This window comes from Colletotrichum scovillei (assembly GCF_011075155.1).
Source record: "Colletotrichum scovillei strain TJNH1 chromosome Unknown Contig00006, whole genome shotgun sequence".
In the NCBI taxonomy this organism is placed as follows: Eukaryota; Fungi; Ascomycota; class Sordariomycetes; order Glomerellales; family Glomerellaceae; genus Colletotrichum; species Colletotrichum scovillei.
Window position 1 is genome coordinate 1,956,609 of NW_023336264.1, and position 13,775 is coordinate 1,970,383.

The 13,775-nt window shown below is 52.0% G+C and overlaps 4 protein-coding genes across 4 annotated transcripts; 1 reads left to right on the forward strand and 3 right to left on the reverse strand.

Moving 5' to 3' along the window:
- Positions 1-1,865: 1,865 nt before the first annotated feature.
- On the reverse strand, positions 1,866-3,169 carry HER10_EVM0004402 (terpene synthase family protein; the record flags this gene model as incomplete). Its single annotated transcript, XM_035474050.1, has 3 exons — positions 1,866-1,959; positions 2,018-2,866; positions 2,916-3,169. 3 exons carry the CDS (start codon positions 3,167-3,169, stop codon positions 1,866-1,868), a joined length of 1,197 nt encoding a protein of 398 aa, XP_035332498.1.
- A 1,520-nt stretch (positions 3,170-4,689) lies between these two features.
- Positions 4,690-6,853, forward strand: HER10_EVM0005740 (FAD binding domain-containing protein; the record flags this gene model as incomplete). Its single annotated transcript, XM_035475344.1, has 6 exons — positions 4,690-5,139; positions 5,205-5,320; positions 5,389-5,740; positions 5,820-5,918; positions 5,974-6,478; positions 6,549-6,853. 6 exons carry the CDS (start codon positions 4,690-4,692, stop codon positions 6,851-6,853), a joined length of 1,827 nt encoding a protein of 608 aa, XP_035332675.1.
- Positions 6,854-8,041: 1,188 nt separating this feature from the next.
- Positions 8,042-8,768, reverse strand: HER10_EVM0008808 (uncharacterized protein; the record flags this gene model as incomplete). The annotated part of the gene is made up of 2 exons (XM_035478317.1): positions 8,042-8,505; positions 8,588-8,768. The coding sequence occupies 2 exons, from the start codon at positions 8,766-8,768 to the stop codon at positions 8,042-8,044; spliced, it is 645 nt and encodes a 214-aa protein (XP_035333046.1).
- A 1,188-nt stretch (positions 8,769-9,956) lies between these two features.
- HER10_EVM0009550 (acyl-CoA thioesterase II) lies at positions 9,957-12,076 on the reverse strand. Its single transcript, XM_035479035.1, has 3 exons — positions 11,333-12,076; positions 10,342-11,235; positions 9,957-10,257 (listed from the first exon to the last, which is right to left on the reverse strand). The coding sequence occupies exons 1-3, from the start codon at positions 11,435-11,437 to the stop codon at positions 10,195-10,197; spliced, it is 1,062 nt and encodes a 353-aa protein (XP_035333126.1). The 5' UTR covers positions 11,438-12,076; the 3' UTR covers positions 9,957-10,194.
- Positions 12,077-13,775: the final 1,699 nt, after the last annotated feature.

Sequence of the window (13,775 nt, forward strand, 5' to 3'; positions counted from 1 at the left end):
CACGACTACTGCGCATGCCAATACAAAACCAACTCAGCAGTTGACTATGCCGCCACTGATCTGCTAGCCGGTGACTGCAGGTTCGGCTACACCTATGGTAGGTCTTGCGGCTTTTGCCAATCAGAGTTGCGCAGCTAAAAGCTTTATAGGCCAAAATTCGGGGCAATTCTGGATTGGTCGATCATCTGGTTCGGGACCAAGGTTCCAAGGACGATTCGTAAGTTCAATTCTAGCTCGATCAGTACCCAGGGAAACGACACGACTGACTTTTGACAACAGCTCAAAGCGATTAGTGGCCAAATTGATGGAAAGGAGTTCTACAACAACTGCAAAAGATATGCTGCGAATGATGCGACTTGCTTTAATTGTGAAACCAAGTTCGAGTATCCTGATGGGTCTATTCTGTGTCGGTAATTGTTTGACTTAGATAGAGTTTATTTTCTCCTTGCTCAACATCCCATCATAATAAGGTGCTTAGGTGACTGCAGTGCTATTGAGCAATTGGGCCATAGGCGTCGCCGTGAGCCACCTCCATATTTAGCGCTGTCGGTGGCGCTGCTTTGCAGTGATTCATGTGCATAGCTTTTGTGTACTGCCTAAGAGCTTTTGTCACTCTCTGGGCATGAAATTGTGACAGATTACTTTGCCTATCTACTAGAACTTACGCATCGGCGCTACCTATAAGCGGAAGCAGACAAGAAAAAGCGAACTGTGGAAACTGTATGAAATCGATACGGAACTCATCGTGAAATGAAAAGTGATGAATGCCGCACCGCGCGGGTCTGGGAGCATGTGTAATTTTCAGGGTGGGTGGAAGTGCCTTTTTCTCGGCACCCAAGAGCAACCCTTGTGAAGCATCTCGAGCTAGTGGCTCAAAGTGCTGCCTTAGTGTTGGCTATTATACCCAAGATAAGGTAAAAAGGGAAGCTTTCCCCGACGAAGAGCGGCATCAACCCACTTTTTCGAGTAATTGAGTAGGCATTGTTGCATCGAAATGACTGCTTGAGGACTAAGATTAACAGCGAGTTTGCCTGTCTGAATGTTAATTCAATACACTTTGAACCTGTCCCGATAGGCAACACCCCACTGGGCAGAAGGTACGATCCCGAATCCCTGTCGCTGAGCACACTCGCCCTATGAAGACCGACTATAGTTACAATTGAGGCAATCAGCCAAACGCTAACCTAGTTGTGTGAGAGCTACCCACACGTCTCTACTCCATGTTGAGCCAGCTGGTCAAGCTGGCAGGCTGTGAGTGGAACACCGGGACCACCGGACGCTCCGGGCGGGCCGTCGGATTTTTTGAAAGGCGGTCCGCGGACAAGTCAGCCCCGGTGAGGTAGAACTTACAATGATACGGCATGTGAAGCCGTTTCTCTAGTGGAAGAATGGTGAATGCTTTAAGGCGTGTCCTAAGCGAAAGCGAACTATCAATCGACCGATGAAAGACAAAGTGTGCAATATGCAAGAAATAGCGAACCATTGTACGTCACGTTGGAGATATTAAAGCTTATACTGAGATAACTTACCGATACCGACGTTCAAACCTTGATCGACGGCAGTCAGAAGTGTCACAAACGATCCCCACGATTCTGCAAAGGTTGGTAATTGGATGATCATAAATCACGCCATGCGTGGATGAATGTGCGAGGAATGGCTTGCAGCTTTAATGATTACTCATACTGATAGTGCGTGTTTGGATTTGATTTGAGGGGTTTTGGCGAAGATGAAATTCTACCACACAGAGCGACCGGGCTCTCAGTCTAGAATCGTCAACCAGCCCAGAATTCTACTCAAATTGCAGAACCTCAACAACCATGCATGATATGCTTGCTCATGTTCATCATCGCGGCGAAATGCAGAGATCAGCTCTCCTCCGGCGTGGAATCAACCGTGAATGTGTACCCGCCTTCAGCATCGGGCTTGATGTCCGAAAGACAGTACCGGGGAGTCTTCATACTGTTTCGCGTCGCGGTCAGATTTGAGCACATCGATTGATGGATTGAGTTTTGCTTACCTCCATAACCAATTTGCCATACACATATTTTTGCAATTTTTCGCCAGCAGAGTGACGTGATTCTTATATGGCGTATCGTCGAAGCGGCGAGCAGAAGCCTTGACGGCGTCGTTGAGCGCAGAGACTTCGTACTCCAATCGAGTCACAGCACCATCTAGCCCCTTTTGCGCATCGCCATTGGCTAGCAAGACAACAAGGTTCTCGACGAAACCTTCCTTGAGTTCCTTGCGCAGACTCACAATGTCGTTGACGATCCAGACGATGGCAACAGCAGCTCGGTACAGCTCGCGCATTTCTGGGGATGCCATAACCTCCTCGGGAAGGTTGATGCCGTTGGCGAACTCGAGGTTGACCGCCACCTGCATGATACAGGACGACGCCTCGCGGTATCCGAGATATTCTTGGAGCGATGTGGCTCGACCAGCATACCGGTTCACGGCTTCTTGTCGATAGCCGTCAAGTGTGGCAGTAGCTTCTTTGGCGATGCGTTGTCGGTAGCTGTAATTGTCCCCGTTGGCCTTCATGACAGCTTCAGCATACTCAGCAAATGATACAACGGCGTCATGATCCCGATACTGTGGTTGACTGGTTTCAGAGGTAGTAGTGAGGAGTCCGAGGCTACGGTCAATGAAGTCCCGGCAATCGGCCAGAAGAACATGCAGCGAGGCGAAGTCGAACTTTTGTATGAGCGAGTACTGGTCGAGCATGTCATCGACGATGAACATCCAGGCCTGGAAGGAAGTGAGAGCTTCGATTCTATCGCAGGAAGCATATGGGTACCAGCCCGTCAGTTGCTTCGATAGCATGGCCTTCGTTAGACGACCACGAACGGCATCATTGACTGCGTGGCTATTGCTTGGTCAGTGGCATCCCGATCATCGCTATGAAGTTCTCTTACCTCTCAATGATCTGGAGAATCTTGCTGTCTACAGCATCGAGGTGTGGGTTCTGGTCTCTCGGCCAATCTTCCATCAGCCGTCCCAGGTCGGGGATGCGAATTTGCTGGCCATGGAGCTGCAAAAGCATTTTCTCTCGAACCCCATGGGTTCTTTGCGGCAGCAAATCATTGTCACGAGTTTGATGCCCTCTTGGGGTAGCTGAAAGAGCGGGATGAAGCGAGAAGGGTGCTGCGGCAACTGAGGAATGAGACATCTTAGATGTAGGCTTTAAGTGACGGTCCGTGAGAAAAGGAATATAGGAGAAGTCGGCGCATATGGCATATCTATGATATCCTGAAAAGGGGACAGGTTCAGTTGCTTACTTATGTCTCCCACAAGTTGGATATCACAAATACGAATACACCAGCCAACAGCCTGCAAGGAACTTTTGTTTCTCCACTGCGAGGACTATTGATAGGATCCTACTACGGGGGCACCGGACCGAGCCCAATACGACATCAGATCGCACTCTCAAACCGCCCTGGAGCGCTTGAACTACATGCTGCAATTAGGATGCATCAGGCTAAAGCTGCGAGTCCGTGGCGTAGACTGGAGTTTTCGCCTTGCTTATTTCCTGTTTCCGCCTTAAAGTCGAAAGACCGTTGGACGCCGTACGTGTTTTTACAGGCAAGATACATGTTTGAAAGCTCAAAGTACCTGTAGTGATGGTCCAATCTGGCGAGCATGTCGTTGACCGTGAGACTGGCTTACTGCTGCCAAGGTTTTGAAGTAAAACCATGTGGTGGGTCTCTGTATAGACTAAGTAACTCCTTCGCAGCTTCCGGACTTGGGAATAGTAGTTCAAAGTCACAGGACTGAGAGTTTACGTTGTCCGCGGGTATGCCCATTATGCCTGCTGATCATCTTCGATTGCAGGCTACGCCAACCTGGAGTACTCCACTTGCAACCTTCTCGGGGCCGGGACCGGGGCAATGTAGGTTGGCCGTCTTGATTCCTGGGAGCTTAACCACAAAGGTTGTGCACACCAGAACTCACAAGGTTTACTCCCGTTGTAAGAGTGTTGGTATCTTTAACGTCGTTTCAGTAGGAAAAGCAACGTAGGGGCACTGCTACCTGCACTACCTATACACTACGAGGAGGTCGGAAGCGGCATGGCGGAGCGCGTGTAAGGCGCGGAAACATTGGACCAAAACTAATCCAAAAGATAGTGGCCAATAATTACAGACGAAAGTGACTGCACTTCGGCCCGCGAGCACGTCCGAGATTGACATGCGCGCAGATGTCACTCAAGCGCTTAGACTGTAGGCGGAATCGAGCTCCGTGCTGGGCAAAGACGGCAGTATCTTCCTACGCTTTGATAAGTTGACACTTTGTATCTTTGCCCCCATCAGAGTCTCCTTCACCCATGGAAAAGATACTTAACGGGGGGGGGAAGCAAATTAAGTTTCTGTCCCTGGCCTTCTTCTTCGAGGGAGACTCACGAGCAATTATTTCCCATAAAGGCATTTGCCTGAAGTTCGTGATGTCAAAGAGGGGGCGTGGACTGATTGTAAACAGTGATGCGGTTAGGGACGGGCTTCGAAGGCCTCTGCATCTCAAGAGAGGGAAGATATAAAATAAAACATGTTTAAGTTAGCTGCTTCATCGACTAACATGCTTTGCCTATCATCAAGAAGATTGTTATTACCATTGCCGCTGCCACTGCCATCCACTTTTTAACCTCCATCGTGTTTCTCAGTACTTCCGATACACATTTTAACTCACATCACCAACATGACCACCGCCGCTGTTCCTCATAATGTTAGCAGTGGCCACTTCTGGCTCGGTGCCGGCAACGGAGCCAAGAACGGAGCGCCGACGCAACAACAACAGCAACAAGACGTGGAGGTCCCCAAGATTCTCCCTCCCGGAGTCACGCAGGCTGGATTCACCAAATTCGCTCGCCGAGTGATCCAAGCGGTTGGAGGGGGCGAGAACTTCACTGTCATCACGGCTGGCTGTGACTTTGAGGGCTACGAAGATGATGATTTTGGGCGCAACTGCCGCACCCACGACTACTACCGTTCCTTTGACGATGAGTGCGAGCTGGTGGGCTCAGCTCTGTGCCACCCGCGCAGCGTGCAGGATATTCAGGCTGTTCTCGCTGCGTGCAACGAGTCAAAGGTTCCCGTATGGCCCATCAGCACCGGACGAAACCTCGCGTACGGTGGCTCGGCACCAAGGGTGGGCACAACAACCGGCATATCGTCCCTGTATCCCACCATGAAAGACTGACAGGTTGTATCAAGGTTCCTGGATCGCTGGTGATGATTCTCAGCACGCATATGAACCGTATCTTGCACTTGGATGAGACAGCGTGCGTCTGCATCGTTGAGCCGGGTGTCACTTTCATGCAAATGAGCGAGTAAGTCGCCGATCATCCCATCAAAGAATCTCAGAAACCGAGAGACTGACAGGCTTCCCGCAACAAAGTTACCTGCATGACCGCGGCCTCTTGGACAAGATCAGAGTAGACTCGTCAGGCCTCGGCTGGGGATCCATGATTGGAAATGCCCTGGACCGCGGAGGTGGTGCTTCCTTGTACGGTGACAGATGGGGAAAACACAGCGGAATGGAGGTTGTTCTGCCCAACGGTGAGGTCGCCAGGATGGGGATGGGAGCAATCCAGGACCCGGAGGGCCGCAAACAGGCGGAGCAGGGCGTTCACCCAGCCGATCAGAAGCTCAATGAATGTTTCGCTCTGTTCCCGTACGGCTGGGGCCCAATGAACGATGGTCTGTTCTCGCAGGGCAATGCTGGCATTGTCACCAAGATGGGATTCTGGGTGAGATGCCCCGTCCAATGAAATCTGGCCTAGTACGACCACAACGTCGAAAAAGGAAAACTAACAATTTTGATCATAGTTGATGCCCGCTCCGCAGGGCATGACGCCGTTCTCCGTCACTTTTGAGAAGGAAGCCGATCTGGCCGCCCTGGTCGACTGCATTCAGCCCCTTGATCTGGTAGGACCTCTCTTCAGGCTTAGAACGTAAATTTGATCCAGCTGACTCTCTATAGAATGGCACGCTTCAGAGTTCAGTCAGTTTGCGCAATCTCACGTTGGAGGCTGCTCATTATGGCCCGAGGTCCAGCTACACCAATGCCTCTCACAAGGAAGTCATTCCCGAGGAGGACTTTGAGAAGATGGCCAAAAAGCTCAACACGGGCCGGTGGCGCTACATTGGCGCCGTATTCGGCTCCGACAAAGTCCGCGCAGCTTTCATCGAGGATATCAAACAGGAGCTGACCAAGGTCCCCGGTAGCAAGTGGGCCACGCTCGACGAGTGCCCCGGTGAGCAGAACCTGGTTCGTGTCAGAGCCACGTACCTCCAAGGTATCTCGTCCATGGGAGAGTTTGCTTGGATGAAGCAGTGGCTGCCCAACTGCTCCGTCATCATGGTCGCGGCTATTTCCAGACTTGAGGGCAAGGCTGTTTGGGAGCAATATTCCTTGGCAAAGGAGCTGTTCGCCAAGGCGGGCATCGACTACATCAGCCACTACGTCGCATACTTCCGGACTATGCGTAAGTCTTCCCTTGATCGGATCATTGAAAGTAACTACTTAGTTCACATAACCTGACATCGCACTTCCAGACAACGTGTGCATCATCCCGTATGACAGAAAGGACAAGGACATGCGTGGCCGCGCGCAGTGGTTGGGCCGGACCCTGGTCAAGGAGTGGAAGGCTCGCGGCTGGAGCGTCTTCAGGACTCACGTGGGTCTCATGGATCAAGTTGCGGATGCTTATGACTTCAACAATGGTGCCCTGTGGAAGATGCATGAGGAGATTCACGACACCCTGGATCCCAATGGCATTCTAGCTCCCGGAAGAGGCGGTGTCTGGCCAAAGTGCTACGATAAGGATGCTTGGATTATGGGAAAGAAGTACATTGGATGAGGTGAGCCTGGTAAATACTCAGAGATACGAATCCGAGTCTGCATGAGTTTTCATAAGATTTACCTGATCGACGGAGTAAAACGGGACGATAGTTACTGTGAATGGAAGACCGTGGATGATTTGACAACTACCAGCGCCGTGCTTCATGGTAGTCTTAGAAGCGTAAGTGTAGAGTCCCATCATCCGTAGCTACGGACCGCTGAAACAATAAGCTCTTTATTAGATATGGTTACTATTCCCACCATTCAATCTATGCGGAACTTCCCTCGCTGGACTATAACATGGACTTCCGATAGTCCACTTCTTTACGCTACCTTTTCGGGCCTCTCATCCGCTTGGTTTACATCATGTAAGTTGTGACTTGAGATTGCGGACCTCCACTGCTCCAGCCCTGCCGTCACTAGTCATGAGCCAGGTTCATCGTCTAACTATTTCTGGAAAGCCGTTCGCACACCTTCTCTCTTCAGCTGTCATCCGATCTACTAGATCACCAATCACGCGATAAAGATGGCTTACCGCGGCTCTGGTTGTATGCACCAAGTTCCAACTCTCTAAGTGGGCAACTCGGACTCTAAGTTTTCTTGGGTTGACACATCCCGTCGGTCCATACCGTGGCAACCAATATGTTCTTTGGAGTCGGGAAGATCATTGAAGTAAACAGAGAAGGAGCCAAGGCCGCAGGTCGTTTCATTTCATCAGTCTTGTTGAGATTTGTAATCGGGGATCGCAGGGCTTCAGATTGGACTTCTCAAATCAGGCGTATGAAAGCCTTGGGGACCTGATGTGAGCATTGAAACGGACAACCCCCACGAGTCAAGCACCCGAGATTCAGAGCAGATGTTCTTTTGTAGTCACGACCCTATACAGACTTCTCGATTTGGGAGTTACAAGAGGTCAGCTGGCTAGTCTTGATTCCTACACGTACCTAGCAAAGCTCCATAATGTTCTTCCTCAGTAAATGTGGAGGCTGCCTCTGTGGCCGGAATTACACGAGCAGGTCTCATCAACTACTGACATCAACCCGCTCAGTGGCGTACAAAACCCAACACATTCATGGTTCACCGGAGGACTAGGATTGCCTTCGGTCCGAGATACACCACGGCAGGCTATCATAACGGGCTACAGCTCGAAGAAAACAAGTTTCAACTCGAAACCACATTGTCCTCATTCATTCAACTAAAGTCTACCTTATCTACCAGGATTGGTAATAGAGAACCCCTTGATCGGAAAGTTGAAGTTGATATGATGCGACTCAACCTTGCCCACCCCAGAGGGTATATACACACTCTTATCCGCCGCCTTACTCGAAGCATAATCCTGCCACCCCACAAACCCCAACCACACGGTCCCGTTATCGGGCGTGTCCGTCGCCGTGATGCCCGAGTGGGACGCCAAGCACCCGGCATTCGCCTCGACCTTTTTGATCATGGCCGCCGCGGCGTCCTTGTCGCCCGTGAAGTGCGTGATGGTGATGATTTCGCAAATGGGGCTGTTGATGAGCTGCGGTGGCGGCGGGACAATGGTGCTCACGTCGAAGTCGACGCGCGGGCACTTGGAGGGGACGGCCTTGAGGACGGGCATGAGGGCGTCGATGGCCTTTTGGTGGTGTGGGCAGCGGCCGAAGGCTTGACGGTGCTCGACTGGGGCCCAGGCTGTGGTAAGGGGAAGGCATCGTTAGTTTCGGTCTGGTAGCGGGACGAAGCTGGAGTTGTAAGTCAGGGGACAGAAACATACTCGCTAGAATCTCCAGCTTGCTGTGATCCTCCTCCCAAGGGCCCCATCGGTAGCGGAAGTATCCTTCTGAATCCTTGACAGTCAACAGAAACTGCTTGAACTCCTCCTTCCAGTCTGGTACGTCTCCCTTCACGTGGAGGATCACTCGTGTGGGACCAAGATTAGGAGGAGGGCCGGACATGGTGTGAGAGCCTGCTCTGGTTAAAGTTGACGATAATGAAGTATGGAATGCTTATGTAAATTTGAGGCTACAACATGAAAGCCTGGGGGGTCTTTGTCTTGTCGTCAGTTAGCTCCTCGAGGTGTGAGATTGTTATTATATTACACCTCAAGAACATCACCGATCCGAACCGTCTGATTGATGACGCAGTGACCAAAGATCAATGATGCTCTTTTCTTCCTACGAGACGACGACGGCAAGAGCATACTGTTCCATGCCTTGGTCTTCTCAGAATTGTCACACAGAGTTACGTTTTGTGATACGAACAAGTTTCACGGACAGCGAAGATTCCATCAAAGAAGAGACAGCGCGCGCGCGTAGACAGTCCCCATCGGACTCCTGTAGATGGCGTGGTAAGAGCTACAACTGTTGATATTGATCAGACGAGTTTTCTGCCCGGGTGGCCCGGATGGAATCTGACAAGCAGGTATGGGTATGTGCGTGCGTCACAAACCGAGCTGCGATATGCAAAAGGGACGGCTTGGGTGGGCGGACGCGTGGGGAAAGCTTGCTGTTTCTCTTCTTTTCTGAGCAACCCTCCCAGCCTGCGGACAGCTCCAGGATGTAAGCTTGAGCTTAACGTATGTGCGTTTTGTGCTGCAGGTCCTGTTGGTGTGATGAGTGATCTATCGAGATGGTCCGTTGCGAGGAGCTTCGACAGTCGGCACTTTCCTACCAATGAAGCCTGTTCAATTTGCAATTTCAACTTTTTGTCATATGGCCCTAGGAGCTGAAGCTTAAGCTTGAGCTTGGCAATGAAGGCTGGATCTGAAGTTTGAGCTTGTTGTCACACCCATACGTTTCACGGCTATTCAGGCTTTTCAAGTTTGAGAGTACGGTTGGGTTTGTCTGGACTTCCCCAAGGCGACCAGCGACCACACCACACGCCCCTCTCGACACCCACTTCATCGACTTCCCGCGCCACCCTCACGGACGTCTAGAGGAGCTTTGTACGTGACGTAGGTTAATCAGCGGTCCGACGCGTATTCGTGATAGAGGCGACCGGGTGACAGGTTTCCTAAACGAGTTTCGCGATCTGCGACAGAACTCTGTGAACTCTGCTAGTCACTACGGGCGAACGCCCAAGTACGAAGGCCTTTCTAGTATCGCAAGCATGACACATGGTAGTTTCTGACAATTCTTGATCATTGGCATCGTGAAGAACTTTCATGTCCGATCATTCTCGATGACCAAGAACAGCTTTTTCCATATAGATGATTCCGTCATGGGCGTTGCGATGTCCCAACAGCTCGAGAAGCGGAGGAGAAGACTTCGTGATGAAATCATCGAAATAACAAATGCTCTTGTTATATAACAAGCAAATTGTTGAAACAGACTCAGAGCTGGTACACTACCTCTACACACTCATACACGCCATATCTGCGCTCTACAACTTGGACTTTGGCTCCTTCTCGTCATCGTCTTCCTGTTGCTTCAACCGAACGACACCCTGTACCAGACAAGTCAGCACACATCACATATCAACGGGAGAAGACAAGAGCAACAAAAAGACGGCAATGAAGGGGTGACTCACCTCCTGAACACAAGTCGCCAAAAGCGTCCCATCGCTCGCGAAAATCTTCTGCAGCACCACGCCACGTCCGTCGCCGCTCCAGGGGCTCTCCATCTCGGTAAACATCCACTCGTCCGCCCTCACCCGCCTCGGCTCGTGGAAGTAGATGGAGTGGTCCAAGCTGACCATCATGCCCAAGTGCGGCCTCGTCTTCCAGTACTCGATCCCGCCGGCCTCGGTGTTGCCCTCAAACTCGTTGAGCCGCTCGACCTGCTCTCGCAGCTCGGGCGGGAGGTCGTCAAACTCCTCGGGCTTGAAGGGGAACCGCCACAGCCTGTGGATCCGCCCGACGGTGCCGATGAAGTAGCTGTCCGACATGTACGCCAGCGCGTTCAGATGCGCCTGGTGGCCGCCGCTCACCGAGATGCGGCCCCGCGCGCGGACCCAGTTGCGAGATTTCAGCTCGTCGAGCCTCTTGCCCTTGTCCCTGGCCCCGACGATCGAGATGCGGTGCGTCTGGAACGGCGAGTGCGTACTCCACTCGGGCTCGCCCTTCCAGTTGTCCGGGGGCGGCTTCACGCCGTCGGGTAGCGGCGCCGCGTGCCGGACCTGCTTCTCGCCGCCGCTACCCTCCTTGACGAACGAGACGGTCGTCGTGAAGATGCACCGTCCGCGCTGGCGGGCCTGCACAGTGCGCGTGGCGAAGGAGCGGCCGTCGCGGACACGCTCGACGTGGAAGAGAATAGGGATCTCAGAGGAGCCCGCGAGGAGGAAGTAGCAGTGGCACGAGTGAAGAAAGAAGTCGTTGGGTACTGTCTTCTGCGCGGAGGCAAGGCACTGCGCGATGACGGCGCCGCCAAAGATGCCGCGGGCGCCGGGCGGGTGCCACGGCGTGCGCGTGTTCGTGAAGATGTCCTGGTTACGAAGTCAGTTTGTGTTCACTCCCTGACATATACGCTTGTGTCATTCGCAGACATGTGGCCGCCGACGGCATCGGATGGGATTCACTCACCGGACCAAGCACGCCGAGCTCCGTCACCTCCAATACGTTCTCCATCGGACTCTTGTTCGGGTCATCCGGCGGGGGCCGGATGATTGTTGATCTACCTGATGCCATTTTGCCGGTATATTCTTCTTCCAAAAGGTTTGGCTCTAAATCGATTGCTGTCTACCGTCTTTGATGATGATGTTGATGAGCTCGCCTCTAAGCCCCGAAGAAATCTCTCTCTTCTAAACACCGAGTCTTGGCGTTTCGCAAGGTCAAACACGCCCGCTTCTGTGCGCTGCGCCTCTCAATCTACCTCTCCGTGTGCGCGTGATACAAATGAAGATAAAGAGATGGTATGAACGACGAAGAAGATGAACGACACAATGGGGACGAGAAAAGGATTCGCTTGTGAATAAACCCAGGAGCCCGGATTGAGATGCGCGACCAGGTCCCCTAAATGTGACATCAATTGGGGTCGTGGCCAGTGGTCAAGCAAGGGGGGGAAAGTGCCGAGGTCCAAAAGCGGAGCGGTTTGATTGGATGTCACTGCTGCGGTCAGGGGATCACGGACCGTGGCGAGTCGTGGGCAGCTGCGAGTCTCCAGCGCCTGCACCTGCTGCAGGAAACGTGCCGCTCTCCACCCGAGCTCACCGAGGTGCTCCCGGGACTCGGTGAGTGGCTCCCTTGAAGTCCCACCTCCCACGGGCGCCGGGTGCACACGCCGCCCTCCACCCCAAGCTCCGACCGGTATCACAAGCTTCTTGGCGGGGCAGCTGCCCAACAAGGCTCAACTGCACCTGTCGTCAGGGGAAAGCATCAACTCAGGACTGGGCTATATGTAGTCTGTACGGAGTAGACACTGCCATTGAGGAGAGGCAGAGAAGATCACAGGGGTCATGTGCAAATAAATACCCGAAATGGTAGCTCCGCGACGTACGATATCCTCCCCTGATGGCCGTAGATAGACTCCCTCACATATCACATCACACATTGCAATTGTGCGTTCTGATGCAACGCGTTCTTCACAGTTTGAAGACCAAACAATTGAACGGTCGTTCGATTCATCCGTTCGAACGTAGAGCCTCTGCGGGAGAGCTTCCGGTGTCCCTCCAGGTTCATTAATCGTCCCGTGCCGCCGCTTGCCTCGGCTCTAGAACTTCAAGCTGCCTAATGCAAGCAAGATATCGGCGGACTGTAAGGAATGCGTCTCATGTCTGCATTTTACCCCAGCGTTACCATCTTGACCAAGTTATCCAATAGCAATATCGGCAGGGTGTCTTGAACGATTAGCAAATTACTTCAAGTGAGACGAACTCGTTGACCGTGCCCATGCGTACTAAAATTGTGCCCTGCATATTCACATTGATTTCAGCTTCATATACCGGAGGCAAGATCCAATAACAGGGTTTTTGTTCCGGGATCTCCAGCAGGCGGCGAGACATTTTCATACCTGATTAGATGCCTCCCGTAGAGGCGGTCTTGCGCCGCTCATGGCACTCGCATCGAATTAGGATACTTAATACCCATCAAACACCTCGACTTCTACTTCCATAACTGTGTCCTCCACGCGCTCGCATACCAACAGACCAAGCTTACCTTCTTGGTATAACCGGGCATGTTGTCAGGCAGCACGAAGCAAGCGGGCAGTTATGCCGCCACCGTTACACCCAAATAGACAGACTATATGACCACCGCATTTTCAACACCGTCCTCACCTCCCACGTATTCATAATCAAATACCACAAGGGAAAGAATGGGCGGAGGGATGGGAGATATGCTTTCTTCACTTGGCTGCACTACGTGGTTTCGTATTCCAGACCGTCGCCCCTTCAGATCACGAAGGCGATTGAGCACGCGAACGAGAGCATACCATAGCTAAAGACAAGCTACTGTTGGTCCCGTTCACCCCGCTGAATTGAGCTGGAGAAAGAATTTTGCCAGCGGGCTCTAGGTAGGTTGTTTTATATCTGGACACCACGTTCCGTAGGCTACAAAAGCTAGGTATTGCAGTACCACATTACCTATGGCCAAGTCACATCTCCCTGACTGGGCGTTTAAGTAAAGCACCCGAGTCAGAGGGCTTGATATCTCAGTTCGAAGGCTGAGTGTGGATAGTTGGATCCTGGCTATAGAGGGCAATTACAGGTCCAAGTGAAAGTCGGTATGCAGCCACCTAGTAGGCAGACAGGCACCTCAGATAGCCACATCTCACCCTTTCGCTCACATTCCAAGACGAATACGTCAAAAATAGACAGGCCTATCAGCTACAAGTAGTTGTTTCCTAGGCAGTAAATGATGGTGAAGAGGATAGCCATAATGGAAGAGATGCTGCTCCTCTAGTCGGCCTGAGATGCACCAGTTCATGGAGAAGCAGACCTCAGAAGCAGAGGGAAAAAAGCGACTGAACAAGATCTATCAAGTGTGAACATTCGAATGCCTTATATACGTACCTTCCCTAGCAAGCAGG